The 26861-nt window shown below is 32.8% G+C and overlaps 1 protein-coding gene across 1 annotated transcript in view; it reads left to right on the top strand.

Annotated features, from left to right (window-relative positions):
- The window catches only part of LOC126834642 (uncharacterized), a 34471-nt gene that overhangs the window by 634 nt on the left and 6976 nt on the right, over positions 1–26861 (top strand). Inside the window, exons 2-4 of the mRNA XM_050566724.1 lie at positions 24056–24162; positions 25071–25240; positions 26296–26538. Coding sequence (XP_050422681.1) covers positions 24103–24162; positions 25071–25240; positions 26296–26538 — 473 coding nt within the window. The 5' untranslated portion in view covers positions 24056–24102. The remainder of the gene's footprint in view (positions 1–24055; positions 24163–25070; positions 25241–26295; positions 26539–26861) is intronic.

Consider the following 26861-nt stretch of genomic DNA (forward strand, 5'->3'; position numbering starts at 1 on the left):
AACACAAGCAAAGAGCGAAATAAAAAGTTAGGTTAGGTATTACTAAACTGAATAGGGTTATCGATTTTTTCTTCCATGAACTCTCTGATTTACCTCCTACCTTTCCATTTTAGTATGTTTTTTAGAAAAGAAATGTGTGGAAGCTACCAGGTTTTAGCTTCGATGCGATAGCTGTTTTAAGTTTGTAATATGTCTATGGAAGACGTCAAAACGAATATTGGGTAATTTTAACGGTTTAAATTATTTAAAGTCGTTTTTTCTTCCATGATTTGCCTCCAGTCTCCACCCACCCCTCTTCTCCTCACATATTCGTGTATGGTATCGATTGTTTACAGACGACGGGAATGGAAAATATCGATTTACAATTTTCCTCTAATATACAGATCTCGGATAATCTGGATAATAAAGTTAGATTTTATTCAAAAATCAAGATGTATATTTTTGAGTGATTTGAGTAATCCTTATTGTCCGTACGATTTTGGCACAAAATATCTGGATAGTAAAAATTCTAGTTTTATAGTTAACTTTTTTATTTGTATTTGCGCTATACATATTTTTTCCTTATAAAGCTTGAGTTATAAGAACATTTTTCTAAATTCAAAAGTATTTTTCTGAAAAAGACGAACCATATGCAAATTTATTGTTTTGGGACATGTGGTTTATCCAATCAGTTTACTTACATAAATATTGATAAAATTATTTAAAATTGATGTTATTTGTTTAATTTAAAAGCTATTTTTATACCTAAAATCCATTTCTATATAAACGTAATTGGTTTTTATGCAATACATTTATCTTATCTCGTGAGAACTAAAGACAACATAAATTAAACATTGGCGGGACGTACAGATACCATGATGAGTTAGTGCAAATAAGCGTGCAGAAGTGCTAATGCCTTGCCACGCCTTATATAGAAAAAGAACTCAAGGGATACAGCAACAACCGTTTGATTTATAATAAAACCCGTAAAGCTGACTTGCAGCCATTGGTCTATTACAACGTTAAGAAATCGAAGACGATTTTTGTACTGTGAATACGAGTTAAGACAGTAATTCAAAACGTCATGGTCTACTTACCACAGTGTACAGTTAATTATTATATGGTATAATCTATAATGTAAATCAAGCGATTGTGGTTTGCGTTTGTTTTCCAATGGAATTAAAATCCGGACATTACAATTGAAATTTATTTTATGGAAAAAAATAAAATTTTATTTTATCGTGGTTTTAACCGAACACGTACATACATACATACAACGTGATCTGTATTCGCTTAAGAACTGAAAATAAATATTAAGCTTACGGCGTTGCAGAAAAGACAGCGGACTCTCGGCATTAGCATGAATATTTGCATGACGCAGTACCGAAAAGCCGGTAGCTGGAAAATTATGCAAGCTAAGTAGGTATACGAGAGGACATATTTTCATTCTCTCGCTAGTGTATTAACGGCGAACCACTCTCGCCACCGTCAAAACATAATCCGATTACCCATTTGATGTATCCATGTGTGTATAATATATTACATGAAGTTCAGCGGAAAGTAGTTGGACGAATTTCGCCTTTGCGCAATAACGTTTTTTATTTTTGTTGACGATCGCGGTGGTTTTATGGCGGACTTCAACTCACCCCCCCCCCTTTCCCCTTTTAATAAATAACACAAACGAAATACGATACTTAATCGACAACTGAAGCCAAGCCGATTATCTGAGCGCTGGGTTTGTTTTTTAATGCGAATTGCGTTGTAATTATTATTCCTCTCTCGACCGTATAATCTGTATTATTATACAATACCAAACATTCCACGACTCCCAAAGAGTGGACCCGGCTGCATTTAGTTTTGCGGTAACCGCACACCGCATCCGCGATGGTTCTGTCGAGTAACGTTTATTTATGCTCTTTAAACCGGCGAGACAATTTGCGTGTCGTCTAATCTAACGAGCAAGACATTCGAGGCGGGGAAACCTAAGGGAATTCGGCACCCTCCTTGTCTTTACAAATACAATGCTCAATAAACTATAATGTAACCCGTGTCCTGTGTATACCCGTGCCCTGTACACCTGTGTACCACTATGGTTGTAGCGATTAAAGACTATTTGGGATGCGCTGTCCTTCGACATCGATTGGGCGGGAAACAAACAATATTTCTCATCCAAATATCAACAAAACATTTAGATACTGGCACGGCCCAGAGATGGGTTAAAAGTCTTAAGCCCCTCTTTTTGATAACCCTAATAACCATCATTTTTTGAACCTAGACAAAATAATATAGAAAGTACTTACGTTTCAAAATGCTGGTGGGTGCCCACACACTCTTAGAGTTTTCATAAGTACGACGACGTATCCTTGCGTGCCAACCGGCGATGGTACTACGCTTTACGTTTGTATTGTAAAGTTTGACCTCGAATAGCATTGTCATAAAATTAAAGTGAAACACGCGATATACACTAATATGGTTAACTGTAATGTTTAAGATATAGAACAATTTTTGTTCGTTCATATCGGTTACTTTTTAAAAACTACAATTTGGAATCATTGTCGTATTAAGGGAACGAGTTATTTTTTTAGGAGACCCGCGGCACTGTACTGTACTGTACTGTATTTAAAATAGGAACTTTTTCAAGACGGAATAAAACAATAATGACGGCACGTGGGCAGTGTTTTGTAACACGGGCCCTTACAAAGTGTAGAATATGACCCGGACGGAGAGCGATGCCCGGATAATAGTTCATTTTAATGGAAAATAATATAATACAAAGTGCAGTACACGTGTAGTATTTGATTATTATATAATCGACGCGTTTATAATTTTTTGCTACTGTTTGGTCCGCGTCGGTCATCACTAAGTGCCTTCCCCCGACGGCCTATTATATTATCCTAATTCGAGCAACGGTCTATTTTGTAAGGTCCAACGTCCTATAAATAATATCGCGTAAACGGTAAACGGACGGATGTCACCCCCTCCCCTATTTTAGGGATCACGTCCCTTAGGCAACGTCCCCGTCTCTCTGTGCACATCACTAATGTATGTAACCCATGAACCGTCTACTTTACGTTTCCATTAAGCGTGTGGAGTCCACGGGTCGTATAATTTAGATAACACGACTGCACAATAATTATTAAGTGTACTACCCGCGCATTTTGCTGTTGCTGTACTTAGCGAGCGTATTGCTTAAAAGCTCAAGATAAAATATAATTGGATATTCGTCGACACCGGCGGGGTCATTAATTTCGTGCAAGCAAGTTCTCAACACAATTAAAGTCGCATTTACCCGACAAAGCAACCAAGTCAGTGGCCCGAAAGATCCACAACCCTCCGGCTTGTGTTTTAGTCGCGCATTGATGAACAATTTTTGAACCCAATGCGCACTACGTTCCAAGAAGAATAGGTGATTATAAAAGTTTGTAAGCATCCGTCCACATCAAAGGAAATCTTTTAACTGAAACTCCCATCCGCCTAATGATAATGGAAACCAATTGTCGTTAATGGATCGGCGGTGGGCGGCTTTGAGTCCAAGTAGCTTTTGAATTTTGTTTATGGCTGTCAGACAAGACCGTAGGACACAGCACGGCCAACCCTTGTATGTTGTCTACAAGTTTTACTCGAGTTCTACATAATATCGTTGTGATAAAGTATTATTCTAAAAAGGAATCTAGTTATTGTTGTACTATAGTGGTTATTAAAAAAAAAAGCCCAGCAAATACTGTATATGTACGAACAATTGTACAATAATTAGTACTTGTAATTACTATTATTTAAGTAAAAGAATGTATATTAAGTGTATAGAGAGTAAATACTAAAAAACTAGACAATATCTCCACAGTTCATACATTTCAAACATTTTGTTTAAACATTTTTTATTAAAAAATTATAAAAAAATAAGTAAATATAGATGTCTACAAAAACTTTTTATTAGTTTTTTTTAATAAAAATTATTTATTTAAATGAGTCCATAATCGGATAACTATATTTGAAAGTATATTAATTTGTGACAATTTGAACGTCGAACAATTTTGTATTTCTTATTAAATTTAAAAGATATGCTTGAACTATATAAAATACGTACATAGATCAAACTGTATTCGTATAATGTCCAACGTGTTCTAGAGTTTGATAAACAAATTAATGTTGTTGGTTTTTTTCGCTATTAAAAAAACATATTATTTACCTTTGCCCTATATATATTATGTAAGTACTATACTGTTATCTAAACTGTTTATTTACCCTTGGCCTGACACGGATACTTATTCAAACGATATAATATATTACGACTTGCGTGGCATCCGGAGGGATCCATGGGACTTTTCAACTAAAAAGGCGCTGTTACGGCGTTTAAACATGACATAAGGGTTTATCGTGCACCCGACCAGGAAATAGCGTCGGAATGCAAGTGACACGACGTGCCATTTATTGTGTTGTATAATATCAGCCGAATAGGAATCCGTCGGTATCGTTTTGGTCAAACGACGCAAGTATACACTCGAATTTCACGCGGTGTTGTTTTTGAAAAGGGTGAAAAGCGGACGGACAAGAGGAATGCTGCGAAAAACAATAAAAGTAAGATAGGTGTATTGTATAAAAAATATATAGGTATAATATGGCATCGGTCTTAGCATTCGGCCGAGGTGAAAAGCCGTGATGGGCGGACGCGCGAAATTGAATTCCTCGCTGACAAATGGGTATTATATAATGTTTGTCGGATCTGAATGGATGTCAGTAAGGTGGGGGGGGGGGAGGCTGGTAGAATGTGGGTCGGGGGCATGAAAGTGGGAGAAGGAAGTAGAAGTATTCTAGGGATTCGCGCAAAGAGGGACGCGGCAGGGAGGACTTTGGATCGATGGAAATCTGCGGCCAGTGGTTTTTTGGCACCCCCAGAACAATGGCATGGTCGGATTTGTATACACATGTATGTAAAACGGAGTCGGATAGGGTAAAAACCCAACATGTCCCACCCCCCCCCCTCCTGTGGGGCGGTGTGGGCAGACTTGACGGAGAGCTCGCGTCAAAAATGTTTTTATTACCATGGTTATTGCCGTCAAAAAAAAAAAAAAACAAGTAAAAAATGGTCGAGTGGTAACAGTGGCTGGCAACAATAATGTAATATACCGTTCATTAATATTCAAACCCCGTGACCGGATAGTTTTTCGGTGAGTTGAGGAGCTTTTGTGCGCGTTCGTGGCGTATGACAAAGTAACACTATTATACTTTGTTCGCCCTCAAGAAAAGTATACGTGTGTTATAATATATTTAATGTCAAACTAGCCGGAAAGTTCAGGCGTACATTACGCAGAAAACTCGCCCCGTGGCAATGGCAATTTTTTGCCAAAACTTTTTTAAAGGTCTCCGAAATTCACGAGCCAAACCGCGAAGAGTTAATAAAAACTGAACCTTTTATTCGGATGGCCGGTCGACAAAATAACACATAGCTATATTATTATTACTATTGGTAATAATACCTACACGTTGAACGTATGTAATAAGCGATTTATTTATTATACAACACCTTGAACGTTGAATATGTCAAATTTTTTTAGTACTCTAGTAAATCATTCCACTCGCGGTTGTCCCCCACAATTTTCGCAGTAGCGGATTTAAAATAAAAATATCACGCGTAGACCAAAATTATATTTTTCAACGATCCTTAATCGTGGTCCTTAACAACCTCATTTGCATCTTGATCTATTCAAAACTGATGCGATATTTAAGTTATTTACTTATTTATCTCTTTGTACATTTTCATTGACTATTTTTACCATAATATTAATTTTTAAAACACATGCGTCATTCAAACAAATTTCATATGCGTCGATACTCGATTCATGTATAATAATCAACACAGCAGTTTTCACTAATAAAAATATCACTTATAATATTATATACTTATATTTAAAATGTTTTCCATAACTTTGAAACATGACACGATAACATTTGTTAAAATCTATAAACCACTTACCCCCCCCCCCACCCCACTATAAATGTTGACTTTCTTGTGAATTAGGACATAATTAAGAGTATATATTATTGAATAATCTGAATAAGTACAAATTGGTGTATTATTTTACTTACCAAATTAAAATATTGTCTTGCGGTTGATGTTCTATTTCAAAAAGTACCAGAATTACAACTCATAGGGTTATAATAGAACCATGAAAGAGAACGACAAACAACACAAACAAAAATACTTCTCAGGGGAGGGGGATAACTATAATTGAAATTTGAGACTATTGACGTTTACGGGTAGTCCAAAAAATATTACTTTTAAATAACAATTCGATCCGACCATTTCTGGAAAATATAGCTAGTAAATGTTGAAAATTGAAAACTAGTGAAGGTTTTTTTTTTATTTACCGATTGTCGAATGGTAAAAAACTAGTATGACTAATCTGCTGCTAGGGTATCCGGATTCAAACTAAGTCCGCAATTTAATTTACCAGACTTCGTAGAAAATTCTGATTAAAGAAATATATACGGGCATTATCTCTGTACCGTTCGTTTAATAAAAACGTAATACTTTAAGAGCATTATCTAGTTCATATCAATCCCAACGTCTAGTACACATAGCCAAGCGAAATATAAAGTTCGGCTCGGTGATTTTTTTGTATATAAATACATATTCCAAAATAAGATTGGAAAAATTCGTACAGATGTCCCTATGTATAATATATATATAGACAGAGAGAGAGAGAGAGAGAGAGAGAGAGTTTTGAAGATGATTGTGTTTTTCCCCTTTTCTATCATCCGTACAGATAGTTCTTTTGATTCAGGATTTCCTCGAAAACAAAATAAATAAATAGACCTTTGGTATTCTGCTTGATTTGATGGCGATTTTTTTCCAGGACGTATATTCATGTATGCCCTCGAATATTCCGAGATGATAGATCAATACAGTAGACATAGTAATTCACGTTGTTCGTAGAACGGTTATATAGGCACTAGGTGCTGCGATTTTCCACGCCGGTGATTCGCGTGTGACATTTGGAAAGAAGCGCTGAGGTTTTGAAATTCGTGTAACTTTGCAGGGAACGAGGTTGCAAATGACGATTGACGCACAATAATATAATAATAATAATTGAACAGGTGTAGAATATACTTTGTATGATTATTAAGTACACAAAATCACCAAAAACAGAATGATGTTTCTGCACGTGTCGAATTGAAACGATGCGAAACAAATTGGGACAAGTAATATTTTTTCAAAAACTAGTTTGCGATCTTACAGTATTAGTCGACGAGACTATTAATAGATAGACAATTTTTCTATCTGCGTTTGTTTTAAAATGTTTAAAGAAAACTAAACAACATAAATGTATGTAAAAAGTCACGAATACCAAATTTTCGGTTTAAATCATGGTTGTGTTACACAGCTATTAACTTTCAAGATATTTTTAACACTTAGCCTTAGTCTTATTGGAAGAAGGTCTTGTGACTTCTGTCCGTGCACGTATCTATTACCTACTCCATTTTCAAAGAATCCCAATATGCCATAATCTCATTTTTTCAAAAATCTTGACTTTTGCTCTCTCAAATGACTGATTCCGATAGTATAAATGGACTGTGCTGTGTCAGTGACAAACGGCGCTTCTGTATTAGTCAAGACCGAGGACTAATATTATACAGACACGTGTTTAGAATATGAGCAATTAGATAGTCATGTTGTAATTGGTACTAAGTTTATATCGAAGCAATAGAAAACAGCACTAATTGCTATCCACACCAAAACCTTAGAAAGACCAATTTTTCAAGTATGTTTCAATTGGAAACTGTCGTAACTCCGAAATAACAACTTTAGTTTAATCTAAAATTGCTATCCAAAATATTTGAATATTATTTTATATATTTTTATAAAATGTGTTGTTTTATTAAAAATTATTTCTTTCGAGATCTAAAATATATTAACACATTTTTGTCCGTAAATTTTACCGAGTTGAGTAACATTAATATTAATACTATATTATGATTTCGTACTGAAAAAAATGTATACAACATTTTGTTGTTCTGTAAAATGCTGTAAATATTACTTGTGTTTTATTTTCGTTCTTATTGCTTAAATTCTCGGTTTTTTTCATCATTAATAACAATATGAATAATATGTACGCGGAAACCGTTCTTGGAAAAGAAACGTCGCGTTGGCATGCGTTGATATTACCTATTTTTCGAGAAAATTAAAATTAATTGTTTTTTGTATATTTACCATCAAATTTTTACACCAAGTATTCGTACCTCTGAACAACATACATGATACATTATTACTTTGCTTTTGACAGTTCTCGGCGAGTAGAATCTCATAAAAATCAAATTATCATCTACACGAGAAAATAACTTTATGAAAAATGAACTCATAACGTTTCATTAATGTCAGAAATTGCAGAGATGCCGTGAGCCGAAATTGAATCTTATTTGATAGACTTACAAAAAAAAAAAAAAAATGATATAATATTTGTCTCGTTAATAATGATTTGATATGTTTTTTTAAATGTTTCAGATATAACTAATAAGGCGCAATATCAATCATAAAAAATGGTTTTTTTTTTATTTCAGAAGCTTTTTGTTCAGAAAATATTATTGTATGTATTATACCTATCGTGTACCTTATATACCATTAATTTCCAATTCAATTCAACTATCGGAAATTAGGGAAACCTTAAGCCAAAAAACCATCCACTTGGACTTATCGATAATACAGTATATTGTAAGTTTTAAAATAAACGCTATGGAGTTGTGGTAAAAAAATGAATTTCCATCGATTAGATACAATGTGACCAATGAAGCGATTTAATTTTATTGAACCACTTATACAAGGACAACCGTTGAGACTTATATAAGTCGTAAAACGACTTAGATAAAAAAAAAAATCCCAAATTAACGAACAAGTATGTCATTTGGATAGTTCGCTATTTGGATATTTGGTACTTAGCTGTAGAATTATTGACCGGTGAGCAACAAGATGGTCGGCTCGGATGGCTTATGACATTGTTATAGGAAACCAAGTGGTGCGAATTTTACATTTTTGACATTCATTTTTTTTTTTTAACAACCAATATGTAATGTGGTTTTGGTTTGTTTACTTTTGATGAATTCCAAGGTGGAAGCTGCACCATGTCCCCATTGGCGTACCATCATTGCAAATATTCCAAAGATTAACGACACACGAAAACCACTTTGGCCGGTAAAGAGTATTAGTAGACAAAGTTTAGTAGTATTTAGAGTCAAAGCTTTACTACTTAATGACTGTGCCGTGTACCTATGTACGCATTACGTCGTTCTAGCGGGTAAGTATTAAGCCACTGCCAGCGTTATATTGAACACGGTGAACAAATCCTCTTTAAGGTTTATCGTCACGTTTCGGCAATGAAGTTATCTTCGACCTACTGGGGACAGCCTATTGTGTTTTATTTAATTTAGGCGTCGGCCGAGCTGTACGTTTGAATTGCATGTACAAACGGATCGGGTTCGCGTTTGAGCGAGAGTCGTGACAAAACACTCTAGGGATAAGTTTTTATGGAAATGTGTTCCATTTTTTTGTTGTTATTACAATAAAAAAAAAAAACGCATCTCTTTGTAGTATTTGCTCTCCTGTAGCGCGTTTTGTCACGTATAGCGGTTGGGGGAAAAAGTACAATTTCCTCCGTTAACGGGGAAAAACTGAGGGAATTAATTCTGACAATACTGACGTTAACGGCTACTTAACTGAAATGTGCCCGACCGGTCGTGTCAAAATAAATTCGGGTCATAATAATACAACGTAACAATGTTTAGTTTTGTTTGTTTGTTTTTAATTAATTGTGTTTTCGTTCGGACGTCAAAAAAAAAAACATAATACTGTGTACACAGAATCACCTGTAATAAAAAAAGAATTGACACTAGTCTACGTTTATGTTGGCTTAACCGACGACACACGTCATGTGTCGACAAACATTTCCACCCCATACAATTAATTAACTTCAACCCAGCTGGATCCATTCGATTTGTTCATCGCCAACTCCGTGTGCGGCCATGATTGTTTTAATTCGTTAAAAGTGGCAAATATAATATAACATAGTCAACATTCAACTGTAAGGCTAACTTACCAGCTACCTAGTAGATATTTAGAAAATGTACAAAAAAGTTGTGTAACAATGTTTAGGAATTAGTAATATACAAAGCTATAGATTATACATGCTTTAATTATTTCGGATCCACACTTCCGTCTCCAGAACAATAGAGTTGAGAATACAACTCTGCACTGTCATTTATTTTAGGAATATCGAATTATTAAAGTAAATATAAAACGTATTTTTACTGTGGACGTCCTCTAAAGTCTATGGTTAGGAAAAGATAATATGTCTGGCTCATGTGTTTTCCTAACTCCTCACTATATTCATACATTAGATCAAAAACGTTACTAATACTAATATTTGTTTTAACACCTTATTCCACCTTATGAATTCGATTTTTCAGTGATATATTAGCATAGGATATAAACGGACGAAAGATGTAATGAAACGCTGAACAATCAAATCGATTAGTCGAGTATAAAAGATAAAAATTGACTTTGAGGAATGAACGTCCGTAAACAAACTCGATTTTCAAGCGATTTAGATTGTATTATATCCGAGATAATTATTTTCTTGTGCCTTAAACGGATTTTGTTTACTCCGATTTCGCGAATAACCGTTACTTCTAATTTCGAAAAGGGATCGTCAAGGGAAAGCGCAAAAAGTTTCCTGATGGTTCATAATGAATCTCTTGATTGCACACATTCGTTATTTACCTTACAGTTACATACACAACCTCCATAATAGTCTATTCATAGTCGATGAATGTAATTCATTTATTTTTCCGTACGTGTACCGCCGTTGAAAATCATTGACTTTAATTTTCTCAATTTTCCAAAGGACGTGTACATTATACAAACGTTAGTCGAGTGAATTGTAAATTATAACAAAATCATGTTATAATTTTATGACTTCAGTACAAATGTATAATATATAACACAAATGACATATTATTAGGAATATCATATATATTCTTAATAATTTATTCTTTAGGGTAATAATTACTTGCTACGGCCTACCTGTGGTAATAGGTATGGAGTTCCATAATATTTAAAGCCAATAACATTTTTTCGGCGGTTCATCAGTTTACAAGTACCGTGGGAGCGTAGAAAAACAAGGAAAAAATGAATATGTAGATTTAGATACAAGTATTAAATATCAATCTATACACAGCAATATTTACTTTATATTCATCTTCTATGTTGTTTAGGGAGGTGTTCCACAGTAAAAAAAAAATTGACTACAGATTTGTTTGATTTGTTAACTATTTATAAGTACACACTAGACCTATATAATCTACCTTAAAATTGTAATCCAATTTTCAGTTCTTCAATCTAAAAAGTGCACTCGTAAAAGCGCAATAAACAACAAGTATCTAACTGTTTTGGGATAGGCTTCGTGAGGGTTTTGTTTGTGTTCGAAATCTAACAATATTTAAGGCGTTGTTTCAACAAACCTTTGTATTATCTATACCTAAATGGACAACTCGGAGGGTTCTGGGTTTATATATTTTTTATTTTATTCCACGCGATTCTATCGATTTAGTATTAATAGTGCGTACGTCTTTTACGGTTTTATTGAGAATTTTATGTATTTTGCCAAATGGATTTGGCATTTATGCCAAATTTGTCATTTGTAAGCATTAGGCTGGCGACGGGCAATAAATAACACTGTAATTCCTTTGATTATCGATTTTATGTTTATATATACTACAGCTATATTTTTACTTCGATGCGGAATCGAAAAGGTGTTGTTTTATATTATTTTGAACTGCTGCTGCGTTTTGTTTAAACGTTCATAGTATAGAATATTAAAGTATTCCGAGTAAAGAGCTTTTTTTAATAACAGCAGCCATTATTCAAGTTGAATGCATCCATTTCAAGCTTACTCGTACATTATATATTGTAAAAAAGAATATGAATACATACATCGGTAGGTAGACGTAAAAATGATTTTTATTATACATTCACGTTTAAGTTTTTGTATGTTAATACCGGAAATTGTTTCACCCAAATTAAAATCACCAAAAAAAAAGTATGCATAACTAAATGTTATGCTTTTTAGTTAACGAATCGACAACAAAATGTTGAAATAACGGAAAAATAAAAAGTTTATGTAAAATATGGTTAAATATATTGAAATTTCCATTTTCTTTTATTCTTGTAGAAATATTCAAATGGAAAAGAACAACGTGTTAGTGAACATTTCAATTTTGTATGGTCTTATCCATACTAAACATTTTATTAATAATTAATATTATAAATCTAAGCCGCCTATAAAAATGATACTAAAAAAATAATTCACACATGCTGTGTTAATATAAAACGATACAACATTTAGAATTAAGTATAAAGCGAGGGTCAAACCCCTCGTGTATATTTCACTGAGGCAGGTTGGTATAGGTATCGGGTTTTAAGTTAACAAAATTCCATTTTTTTAATATAATATGTTTGTGACCTATTTTACTGCGGAAAACAAAAGTTGTTTTTCCATCGATATAAAATAAAGTGCGATAGAAATAACCGTCCTAAAGTTCAATGACTTTTCCGGTGTATTCGATAAAAAAAACCTTTTAGTAATAGTACAATAAATCATTTTGAATATGTAGGGTTTGAGCTAATTGAAATGAACAACAAATTATATATTTTTTTCTTCATAACTTAATAATTTTCAAATTTTATCTCATATTGTCCTTAAAATTATTTTTATTTTTAAAAATACCTAGTGAAAATACCATTTGTTTTTTACTTTGAACGTAAAGGGGCAAAATAGGTTTTTTCAATATTAGAATAGTCTTCGCCATTTTGCTTTTTTACATTTAGCACTAACAAATCATGTCTAACTCAGAAATATTAATTGTCACTGTCTGTAGTCGCAATGTTTTAATTGCATTGTCACAGTGCGATGGATTATCTGTCTAGTTATACTGTTACACGTGTTTGATCACTTACTAATGAATTCGGACGTATAATATTAAATAGTCACCTCACCCGACTGAGTAATGAACTATTATGTTTTTTTTTAATTGTGAACAATAGGTATTATAACTGTTAATATTATTTATCTGTTAATAAAACATAAGGTACATCCCAAAATTAAAAACAAACTATTTCATTGGTACAATAAAATAAATTTTAAAATCCATATAATAATACTGCTGTATCTACAATACATTGAAGACGGTAGGGTATTTCTTTTTTAATGAGACAATGTAATAATATTCCACTAGCACATTGTATAAAATCCCAACTTTGATATTTCCATAAATAATGAACACGTGTCGACCGTACAACGTTCATAAATGTGAACCCTGCATTTTATTATTCAATTAAGCCCTTTATGTATAACATTAATGTCTATTCAGAAAGGTTTTTTTTAATAGCTAATTTCAACCGTACTTGTGTTTTTCTGAATAATGTATAAATCTATTGTAATTTGTTCGTCTATATTATATATAAACATGTGATCCTGGAACGAGGAGATTGCTGCAGTATTGATAAAATATTCTAAAATAGTTGTTTGCTTGAATAACTAACTTTTTTAAAAATACCATGTATTTTTGTCAATATGATTGAAATGGGAAAAAAAACTAGTCTTTAATCAGTGTATTTTTGAGAAAACCCAAATAATAATGAACAGAGTACAAAACTGCAATACTCATTATAAAACACACATTGTGTTGTTTTAATTAATCAACATTGCGAGCTAAGTATCCGCCAGATAAAACTATTATGTGTAACAAGTTTGGTCTGAATAGCAGAATTATCAATTATTATTTTGACCATTACACTGTTGCATGAAATACAATTCTGAATAAAAACCTAAACGACTATAGGGATGGTAAATTGTGTAATTGTATATGCATAATAGGTCATTCTAAGTACTACTGTCATCCAACCCTGCCCCCTGGATTTAAATAGGAAATAAATAGACGTAACTTAACCTTGTTCTTTGATGTTTATCCCAGCAATTCTAATGTTCAACATCTCAGCCACCGATCGACTATATATATATTTATATGCATTTTCAATTTCTACCCCAAATTATGTTTTATTCAAATACTAGCTGAAATATTAATTAAAAAAAAAAAAATAATCAAGTATAAAAATTAAAAAATGTTTATTTACTTAGAAAAACAATTGAATCATTATTAAGTTGTTTTGTCATAAAAATTACATTATTGAAATATGTATAAATAGTGTATACCATTATATAAGTATTGGAATTATTTAAAGAACAATGTATTTGGAGCAGTCGAATAAAGCATGATAAAAAAAAGTATTCAAACAAAACACTATTTGTTATTTTTAATTATCTCAAAATTAAATGATTACAAACAGCGTTTAAAAAACTTATTTCCAATACCTTATAGTTAAAAATTAAAGCTTCTTTTTCACTCACGTCAATGGCCATTATCGCTCTTAATTCATATACATGTCAACCCATTTTTACCATTATTAGGGCTACCCTTAAGCTCTCTCTCTCTCTTTCTGTCTGGTATACATATTTTATTTTTACTTCTTTAGGTTCTATATTATATGAGACCACAAACCATAAATCAAGTTCTAAGCTAACAGTATAAAGGTGAAAAACAAGAAAATGGGTAATCCGGACTGACAAAAGTCACAATTATTCTGGTAGACCGTAGTGAATTTATTTATTGAAACGTTGGTACCGCTTTCATTCAAATAAGGACGGTGAAATCGGATTTCTCGAGTTTTAATTATTAATAGGTAGAATTAACATTTTTCTGTCTTTGAACGAATTAACGCTTCTTTAAAAAAAAAAAATGATGAGTCGAGGTAGATATTATTTTTTCAAAACTTAAATGATAAGGTGAAAACGCTATTTTTTGTAGATTGGTTAAGTAGAACACTAAAGAAAAATCAATTAAACTTTTCAGACGAAAGCGTTAGTTTTTAATAACTTTTTTTGCGTTTTAAATTTTTCAATGTTTTTTTTTTTTTGCTTGAGATTAGTGTTTTCAGTTTAATTATTAACACACTTAATGACTTTGGTGAATATTTTAATAAAGAAAAGATTATGCAATCAACAATTCTAAGAATGGTTCGTTAAAGTCGGTGTTTTCGAAAGACGATCCTTGTCGGCTAAGTTGGTGCTGTAATGAAACGAAATCATTATAAATGTATTTTAAAATTTGGTAACGTCATTACTATGAAAGTAAAAGGTATTATCCGCAAAGCTTTATCGCTTGAATCAAAATATTTAATGCGTCGTTTATTCGGGTTATATTACCTAACTATCGTTGAATATAAAAAAATCAATCTCTTAATTATAAAATATTTTTAAAAATTACTAAAACCACCACAAAATATATAGTTCTAAATACGGTGTATGCCCATGTTAATTTTAATTACAAGCAACAATGTTTCTATAGGATTCTATGGTATTTTAAATATATTTCCAGCCCGGCACTACGATTTGTGAGGTCCTTTTCCTCTAAAATTGACAGTGACCCTTTTTTTTTTTTTGCTCTTCGCTTTATATATTTCTAGATTACTTTAATTTGTTTTCATCTCGACTTATTTGTTTTTCGTTATTTTATGTGAGACATACTCCGTGTACTGTATACTGTCCATGTGTATAAATATTTCTTGAGACAAATCTAAGGTAAGTCCAGTTTACAGACAATTAAGATTAAGTATCAAATAATTCATACAGGAACATAAGCTAATTTCTATAATATAACAAATCTTTTAATTTTAACATTTACTTGTCAGTAATACTATTGTGCCGAGGCAATAAAGAGTGTCGATATTGTTAACCTACAATAAGACGTGGAGTAGCCAACAGGAAACTGATAGATGTAGAACAATGTACAACTCAAAGCAAAATAATGAAAAATGACGGTAAGGCTTTTGTGTACTTTACCGTCTATAATTCTATCATAATAGCTGTTGCGTTTTATTGCACACAGGCAGTGGAAAGCCCAGACTCGTTATACTCAAAATTGCTATCTGGACATGTCGTCAGTAAAAGTGTAACGCCGGTACACGTTTTTTTTATTAGGAACAAAGCTTTAACAACAAAAGCTTGTTGCGTGTGATTATATTATAAAACGCTATATTGCCAGTCGTTGTCCGCCTGTACAATAAATTGCAAACAGAGTTTTTGCATAATAATTTGCTGTTATTTCAACAGCTATAATCGCATCAACGCGTTTTACCTCTTCTCAACGTGGTGCCGTTAAGCGAAAAAACCGGAAATTAGATACTCGTTATTAGAGCGGCTATAAGCCGCCGTACTTTCAATTAAAATAAAATGTCTTCAGTGACGAGCAACCGTCGGCATATCGTTTCTGAGAGCCCAAGTGAAATATTTGCTAAAAAAATTAACACCGGTGTACTGTACGCAGTTGAACCCTGTTGTAGTTTATTATAATATGTGAGGTACATAAAACCTATAAATGTAGAAAAATTCACGATTGTATTCAAACGTCCTGTAAAATCTACATGAAAATATGCACATATAACGCGTTATGGGCGATTATTTATTATTATTGTTCGGTTGTGGCATAGTTATGACAGAGTACCAACTGCAAAGGGGATATTGAAACTTCTGTTTTATATACTCTTAGTTCATATTATATGTATCGCTTCGTGCAAAAAGGTATCTTAGTACATAACTTTAAAATGTCAGAAAACCAAAAACATCTTATCTTATCTTGTGCTATAGAAATGTATTTAAATTCAACATTTATGTGATTTTTCAGTTTTAGTAACGTGACTGAGGCCGTTTTAACATACATGGATGCTTTGAGAAAAATGTCAACAAGAAAACAATTTTTTTTTATTGCTTTTGTAATAAAACATTCACGAGAGAACATAATAAACTCATTTTTGTTAAAATTGGACTAAAGTCCCTATTTCCATGAAGCGATTCATATAAATTCGTTAAACAACAAACAACGTACATGGTTATCCATGTGCTAGAAACAGTTATTTATTTGTGGGAAATTACAGATGTACATGCACTTCGAATGACTTAGTGTTGTATTTTATGTTTGAAAGAGATGTGCACTGAATCTTCCGCTTTATCAACAATAATCCAGATTATTTCGTTTGACATTTTGTCTTTATCGGTTAGGGAGCATACGAGGGATTTTAACACACTACATGGTATACCATAAAAAGTATTTTCGAATTGACAATTTCCAAAGTGATTTATTATATTGAAAGGGTATTTGCTAAAGTCTCTTTACGCCGGAGCGTAATGGGAGTACTTACAAAAGAGGACTGTTTGAAATACCTTCTCCGCGTTCTCTTATAGTTGAGAGATTGATTTAGTAGTGTGAAGCTCGTCCCAAATTAACTTACCCGAAACGTCGGATAGGGCGTTTTGCAAAGGGGCTTATGAGAAAGAGGCGTGGTGGTATTACCGCCTTTTTGCTCGGGGCTATGGAATATGTGATTTAGGTTCTACCGTGTTGTCTTTGGATCGACGGTGTATTTTTTGCTTCTATACTGTTATATTAATGTATAGGTACTAGCTGTCAAATGTGTCGTCCCCTCTATCTATTCAGTCCAACGAGACATTCGTATTTATCTGGAAGGAGTTTGAAAATAGAATTATCGCAAACGGTACACGCGGATAAATCCCCATCAGACGAAAGCTATCACATTATTAACGGAATGAAAATATTTATGTTTTCGCAAAAGTATTTATTATCGTGCTCAAAGAGGTCGATTTTTATTAGTTTTCTTAGTTTTTTTTTTTAAATAACTCAATAGCTGTAATTTATTTACTTTAAATAAAAATGTCTACATAATAACCATACCGTTATTTTTCGATCGTAATTTTTTGTTTTTAACTTTAAACGAAACTTCTTTAAAATAAGCACTATAAATATTTTCACATATTTTACATTTATCTCGTCAAGTTACTAGGATATAGCATTATATCCCAGACAATTTAATGGGCTTCGCCCGTGCACAGTCCTAAGTCCTAAGCTTTACCAGCTTTTACCGTAAGGGTATTTCCGTGTTCTCCCGGGTCTATACACCCGAAATCCCGTGCGCTAACGATATTTGATATTTTACTATATTTCCCAAGAGTTCCGGATGCTTCGAAACGACACACGATTACGCGGTTAGGATTCCTAGAAAATTGTATCATTATATTTCCCTTTTTTCCTACCGTAATCACTCAGTTTTCTAAAATGTGTTCTGACAAGAAGTCTGGCCGAGATGTTATAATGACAAGCACAGACTGTATGAAAGGATATAAAAGCGCACGAAGCTAATTAACACGATTTAAGAAAAATGAGCAAAATATACTTTTACGTCCGACCTGTTTGCACATTCGCTGTAGAAAACCATGTAAAGCCGTTTAAAACGAGTAATTGTCGATTGGTAAATAAATAGGGACATGCCACGGACCACAGGCTTTTTGAGAATAACGACAATGATGGTTGGAAGCTATTATGTAATCTTTATTGGCAATCCGAAATGGAACTGGGATGACAATAAAAATAGCGTGGCAATACCTAAGGCGAACTTTGGTCGGTCCCTTTGCTTTATTTGAACGACTGTCGTTATCAGTCTTTTCGAAACGAATTACGGAGAATCATTGGGAATGACACACTGTACAATTTATGGTATGACGTGTTTACGCTCTAGTTGCGACCGGAAGATGTGGGAAAATATTTCACCGAAACAATAACAATGACCGAAAAACCGTACACTGTCCAGCGTGACTTGTATAATGTAATGGACCGAACACGTATGGAATCATTTATAACATAACCTAATAACACGGTGCGACTTGATGGTTGGATTGCTGCCGGTGACAATATGTAATCAAAAACGACGAGGGCGAGATTCGTTAGACTGAAGACCGTCTATTTTTATTCGTCTGTAAGTCGGTTATTATACAATAAAATAATGAATCTGTACAACTCACAACACTCCACCGCCAATTGAATTTTTTTTTTTTATTCCGGGTATTTATTTATTCACAGATAATTTGACAGTGGCAAATATCGCATAGCCAAAGGGGGTGCTTAAGCAACTTTCTATAAAGTTCCATACAAGGGTGGTGGTCTATTTCTATAATTACGGCGATTCAGCACACTTGGAATAATCGTACAAACCATTCGATGAAAGGTAATATCAGCCGTTAAAATTCACCTTTTTTTTTTCTATTATTGATTCAAGATAATGAAACATCCCATTTTCTTCTAACCATACCACAAGGTAGATCCAATGTCAAACTGTTTATTTTTCGGTATAAGGCTATATGGACTCAATCAAGTTATTCGGCTTCACTGTACTTGCTAAAGGTGGTTTCATTAATTTATTATTGAACAAAGTTTATTTTTACAATAGCACACAGTCACGCGCCCAGATTTTGTGAGACACTGAATGCTGAAATGAGTCTCTTGATGAGTTTTACTATTTTCAAATTCTACTATTCCACACAATGAAGTGTTTTAATGGTTCTGTATGTTTTCTTATTACACTGCTTTCGAGCCGTGACGTCATGTCTCTGAAATGTATATCGTTTGGACCTACAAATTGTTTGGGAAGAACAAAGAAGAATTTAGATTGAAAAATCAGCAGTATTTTAGTGGGTTATGATAGTTTTTATTTTGTTTGTTTTTCACGCGGTTTTTGGTATCGGAAACGATAGCTAAATCAATTACTGAGAAGGATAATGCAACGTCAAGAAATGATGGATCGTCTGCACCGGAAAAGTTTTCATTTTCAAGAGAGGAGCAAAAAAATATAAATTAAAGTGTATGACATTATGTTTTCAGAAACCATCGAGCTCGCCCGCGGGAGACAAACCGTTGGTACGTCACTCGCAGAGTTTTTGTTGAATAGAACCAATTTTAATATTTAACGTCAGCGAGGAAATGAAATAGCGTCGCTCACTACACAAACATAAAAAAATATGCGTATTACAGCGAAAAAATGATTAAAGAGACGGTGTAATCGGAAGTAGCACAGTTCGCCAATTTTCCACCTTAAAAACACTTCCCCTGTTGTATTGTGCCAAACCAAAGCCAGTGTGGTATTCTCGGATGTTTAACAAAACGCACATACAACCAAGTTAAATCGAAAATGGCGTTAGTACATGTTCAAAAACGAATTATGTTGTGAGGATTTTCCAATTATTTTACCTATTGAAAGAAAATCAACAATGGTATCCTGCTTCTTTACGTTCAAAAGTCTATATACAGCTCTACAGGATAGGAACTAAGATTGACACCAACGGTATTACTTTTTTAATGACATATACAAATCATAATAGGTTTTTTTTTTCCATTTGCTGTATGTACCGTAAAAATAAGTCAATTCTCGAGCAAAATAGAAAATTTAATGGAAAACAAATTTAAAAAATGTCATAAAAATGAGCTTTAATATAATTTGCTGATGGGACATGTTATTATTAATTTCATGTTACGTTGCAAGTATAATTCATCGTGTATTTCGCACGTACATATTATTATGTGATATAACTGAAAATGTAAAAATGTTTGTAACGAGGCGTTGTTTATTCAGAGCGACAAACGTTTCGCCTGTCGGTTGTACTATATTTTTTTAGGAATATACATTTTAATAAAATAAAAAGGCCGTATTTTTCCGTTGTTTCAGTATATTGTACCAATGTAGGTGTATGAAAAGTAATCATATTTTCATGCATATGTATACGATTAATATTGTTCATGCATGTACCAAACGCACGGCGAGATTTATCGTTCGCCTAAAACAAGTCCGTTCGCCCGAAAGATTAATGGCTTGACCTAAACTGCATTGCACAACAGTCTAAATACGGTACGCTGCGCGTTTCTTATGAATGTTTATGGTAATTTTTTGTTCAACAAAAATATGAATTACGATTATAACAATACAACAACGCCGGTCCGAGTAATCTAAAGATAGTTGCACAATGAATGGCGGACTGATTAAAATGTTTAAACGGGCCTGAGTGTGATGCTCGCTAAGAGAGAAAGCGTCGACAAATCAGTGTGCGAAGCCTCTTGACATGTGTAACGATCTGAACCGTGTTCGTTCACTTTGCTCTCATTTGGTGCTAATGACTATTGCTGTATACAAAAAAAAAAAAAAAACCAAAGACCATTTGAAAAAGTGAGAACCAAAAGGTTATTAGTAACTTTATACAATTTTACAAGACTGAAGACAGCAAAATGAAAACTATTTTTTTCTACATCCTATCATACAAGGAAAGTTTATTGGTTGTCTCCAATACACTTTAAATCGGTAAAGAAATATAAAACAAACACGAAAAAGTTTTATCCAAAAATAACGTATGACCGAAAACTTGTTTTTGAAAAACTGATTTGTACGCTTTTGGTTGTTATTACTTCATTTAATTCTCGCATTTCGTTCGCATGCAGCAGTGATCTCCTTAAATCATTTTAATTATATATCTATTATTATTTTATTGCACGTCTTCGCTGCTCATGTAGTTCTGGTTATCGTTTGAAGATACTCGAGGAAACGCAAAGATCTTTATAACGACGTCGTCACCTCATATAATCGTGTACGGTAATAGGATTAAATGCGAATTCGGAAAACCGCTCGAGCATGTCGTTCAAAATAATGAAACTATACAAACAGCCCATTGGAAAGCAGTTAAGCTAAATTGAAACAAAATCCGTTCAGTTCGTTAAATATATATCTTATTGAAGTATATGCAGGTAAATATCTTACAATATGTATCTTAAAAAATAAATCTTAGTTATCTATCCAATATGCATTATATCAAATATATATCTCGTAAGGTTTTAAGGTTTTATCATATATTATCATGGAAGAAAAACGAATAACGGTCAAAATTCAAATTATTCTTTTATTACATATGATAATAATAGAAACATCGTAATTATTTTTCAGTTTATGTGCTCGATTTTTTCCTATTACCTTCGAGAGATATTGTATTCGAAATTCCAATTGAATTATTTTCTTTTCAGTGTACCAACTAAAAATGTTTAAAGGGGGAGAACGACTATATTACAGCAATAACGTACTTGAAAAAAGTTTTTTTTTACAAGACCTCTTACTAATTTTTTTTTTATTTTGGCGACCGCTGCCAATCTCAATTATGCTGAGCACACGCTGCAGTATTTTTTAAACAAATTATAATCACCATCTTACACGTGATGAGGATTTTTACATACCCGTCATAGAATTTTCTATGGATCGGTAAGACGGCACTCCGGTTATGCAATTTCGATACTCTGAGGCGCGACAAGTGACAACCATATTATAATTGTTATTTTTAGAGATTGGCGAGCGCGCTGTTTCCGTCCGTGTTCTATTAATTTAGTTTTACAGCATAATAATATTTTTTCAATAAATGTGTACTATGTTTAGTTGTTGATTAGAAATTATAAAATTGCTTTTGTTCTGTTACGACGCGAATGACGCTTCTCAAAGATTATTCACGATACGAGGAAACAATTTTGATAGATGTTCGTTAAAGCTTAAATGTATTCAGCAATAAAAAGTCGTTTTACGGTAATATGACTCAATTTAGAAACTACAGTTATAGCTACAGTTAGTACACTAAGGAACCGAGTGTCAATGTAATAATAATTATTTCTAGCAGAGTAATAAGAATATATGTACGTTTGGTTCAAAATTAAGTTCTTCCACGTACCAACAAACAGTATATAAATATTAAACTCGGACACAAAATGTTAAATGAATTATAAGCTTAAATTAATTCTATAATATGAATCTTTGAATATTTGTGTGTTTACTAATCGATTCCTGCTAAAATAATAATAAGATTTCTAACGTTAACACATAGTTATGCACGATTCTGCAAAGTCGCTTTATCGCAGAGGGCTGGGGATTTGTTACTTTAGTGATTGAAATGTTTACAAGGGTGAAAAGATTGATGACTCGACGGGTAAATATATTAACATTATGAAAACGCATCGAATATTATGTATAAAATATGTATTTATATTATATATACATATAATATACTATATATATTGTACACTGTACGTGTTGCAAAACACCGTTATGTGCGCCGGATATTTGATTATTATCTAATGGTTTTTTTTAAATACTGATACATCAGGATAAAAGTGTTTCAGATTACACGTGGAATCGAACTTATATAGTATTAGTTTTACCTTCAAACATTTCACCAAACAAATTATCCGAACTTGTTATAAAAACATTAATAAATCGTTTACATTTTATTATCATACAATAGCCTAACCGTGAAAAAATATATTCAAATATCAATTTTTAAAAGTAGGAATAATTTGGCTAATGCACATAGTTAAGATGTAAATATAACACACTAGAATAATATGTGACTTAAACATTTTAAAACAATAAAACTCCCTAAACGTATTATCTTTATTCTTTAAATTAGAATCATCGACAATAATCTATCATATATCAAAAAGTGTTAGTTTAAATAAATTTGTTGTCAGCAAATATGTTGTCACCTTCTAAAAACTAAAAAGAATATTTTTCTATAGAACCCATAGTAATGGGACACTTTACTGTAACTAAAATGGAATGGAGTAAATGAAAATGCATGTGCAAATAAAAAGTAACCTGATAATTAATCTGCTATAAAAAAAATTTACAATGAACATAAAAAGAAGTGGAAAATTGTATGTATATTTAGAAAATATATTTATGTTTATTACGTTAAATGCAATAGATAAATTATCCCTTAAACATTTCTGGTATCTGTAAGTTATATATACTTTTGTACAGGGCTTAATAAATAAATAAATATGTGGTGAAAACTTAATAATATGAATACCTACATAATTATTGGATAATTTTCAAACCCATTAATCATCTAACTCCAAATAATTTTGGCATCTCGTTTTAATAATAAACGCGAGCTCTACAAATGTTGATGTTTATAATAATGAATGGGATTTTATACATTAATTTGAATATTTAATTTTAGGTGCTTGTTTGATAACTAACTCCTTGTGGCCCCATTTGTCACCACAAGCTCTTGCGTTATTAATAATTTTGCTTTTCGGTTGACAGGAGGTTACAACGTGACTGAAGACTTATATTAATCGAGAACCTAAGTAATGTGTACCAAGGTACGACTACAAGACAAGGCAATCTCTACCGACTCTGAACCCGTCGACGTAAGCATACTTATTTAACAATGAATTATGTTATTGAATTAGGTCTTAGGATATACTATTTTAAGCGTGTTACGTCTACTAGTTGTTAGTGAGACATGGGAAAAAACTGAATGTCTTCATTATGAATTCATAAGTTTGATAAAAATATAAGGATTCAGTTCATGAATATTGAAGCTCTTAAATAAGAATATAGACACAAAATAAATTTGACTAATTGGATGAACTTTACAATCTGGGAAAAAACACATGCAACTATGAGTGGTACAGAAAAAAATATTAAAAGTAACCTACCAAGCCGGTATAAGTCATAATTAGCTCAAATGATTCAAATTGATAAAAAATAAATTCGATTAAACGTATATAAAAATTAGTTTTGATTTAAGGTGCATTACAAATAAAAAAACAAATAATAAATCATTGGTGTATGACATGTAATATAATATTTGGTTAAAGTTGATATTACTTAGTACTTAACACTTAGTATGTGTTTTTGTACTTCTGATAAACATAAACAAGAAATGTCTATTATAATTATTATTAATATTATTATTAGGCTTATGTGTAAGCAAATATATATTTGATGGTGTACAAAGTTTACATAATATGCATCCGAGTATTGTATTGTTTTTTTATGGATTCGCATGTTTATTATATGACACCACTTAACCAATCGAACTTTTTTTCTAAACCGCACACAGCTTAGTTGTTCTGATGACGTCGAGGAGCTTTGAAGCTTTTCATAGGAAAACCCTCAAATTTGTTTCTGGATAGTTAGATTTCGGGGGTGCTAATTTCAAAACTACAAGGGAGCCAAACATATGCCGCGCTATTTGTCTTAGCTATTTGATATAGGCTTTTCTGTGCACTTGATATGCTATCAGTGGACACAAGAAAACGATTTTTCGCAGATGGATTGCGACGAGCATAGGGTACATCACTTTCTGGCGTCTTTGGTTAACCGCAAGGTGATATCCATCAAGGCGGACATTTGCAACGCCAAGTCGAAATGGAGAGTGCAACCCAAGTTGTTGGTGCAGAAGTTGGCTGAGAAGAATTCGAAGAACAAGCGTAAACTCGGGTAAGGTTACTGATGGAGTATTATTATTATTATTATTATTATGATTAAAACGTTGCTGTACTGTTTCGAAAACTTTTCACCGGTCGTTATCGTTACAGAAACGGTAGCAATTAAGATTCCCGACTAAATCTTCAGTTCGATAGTTATTTTCAAATAGACCTTTGTTGTCGTGTATTATTTTGTCAGTACATTAAACTCGACATTACGGTTCGCTGGTTGTCTCTACATTTACCGAAGATCCCATATCATTATTTTCAAACAATATTTCCACTCGATTAACGGCGGCTATATAAGTATACAACTATTGAAATTGCACATTGCATCGTTTCGCAATATAGACCTGATTAGTGGATAACAACTTTTTAGTTATTCTACATTATTATAAGTTTACAAAACCGCCCCAGACAGTGATAGGGCGAGCAAGCGTGAAAAACTATTTTCTCATTAGTCGACACGCTGTAGTATACAAAAGGGGCTTTATCCTCTCGGTAGATTTATTATGGATAGTAATTAAATGTGTCTGTAATAACAAAGGGTACATGTATATGAGACTTATCGATCTTTATTAATACCGACCGTGTTTGGTTAAAATTCCTTTGAAAAGTACTTTGAAAACATAGTACAAAAGTTCTATAAACAACCCAGAAAAGTTGTATCCAATTAAGCGATTTTCTCGAGCACTAACGTTCTTCAGACACAGTTCAAGTGTAACTAAAATTTGTTAATGCAGTATCCAGTGACTGGCAGCTGTTGTTGTTGTTGTTGTTAAAACCGTATAATGAGCACGTACAAGAATAAAATAACCATCCGTTCTTAAATTCGGGGTAAAAGTTTTATAATAGCAGCAAGTACAATGCCGAGAATAAAAATAAAATACAACAACAAGCTCCTTATGTCTTTTTAAAAGTCTACCGTTTCTTTTTGTTCGCACACTGTCAATTAGGTAAGAGCGTTATAAACCTATTGTTCGGTTTTTAAAACGCCCTTACTTACAACAAAACTACTGCTGTTTGACTAGGCTGATGATTTGGGTTTTTTTTTTCTTTTACATAAAGAAAACGGAGGAAAAAAGGCCGTTGTATGCACTCGTGCCAAAAGCACCACCATCACAACATTCACCACCATCACCATCACAGGCATAATATACAAGATGAGCAAATGTTCCATCATCATCATCATCACTGTGACGGCATCGTTAGGCCGGAGGACCCTCCTGTCCCTACCGACCAAGAAGTGTTCCAAAGTCAAAACCGAGTACCCTACTTAGGCGGTCATATACTCACAGCTGCTTTGCAAAGGTAAAGTAAATAAATAAACTGTTTTGTTACTCCGAAAAAACTCGGCAAATAACAATTTATTGACTCTTTTAATCTCTACGGTAACTGTTTTCAATTCTAAACACTTGCGAATTAAATATATAATTTGTAAAAGGTGCTCAGTTCACAAGTCAAACTTTCGGAAACTAAATAAACTAATATTTAATTATACGTTACAGCATAAATATATTAACTAAGTATATACCTTCTTTCTCAAATGAAAAAAACACAAAATTAAAGGCCGAAAATGTCTGTACGGTTTATTTTATTTTCAAATAGGTTCATATAAATTAGTATCTTCAAAT

This window comes from Adelges cooleyi, unplaced genomic scaffold, assembly GCF_023614345.1.
Source record: "Adelges cooleyi isolate 19-005CV unplaced genomic scaffold, UGA_ACOO_1.1 ACOO_flye_CR_arks_rails_tigmint_CR_PRNA_21, whole genome shotgun sequence".
Lineage (NCBI taxonomy): Eukaryota > Metazoa > Arthropoda > Insecta > Hemiptera > Adelgidae > Adelges > Adelges cooleyi.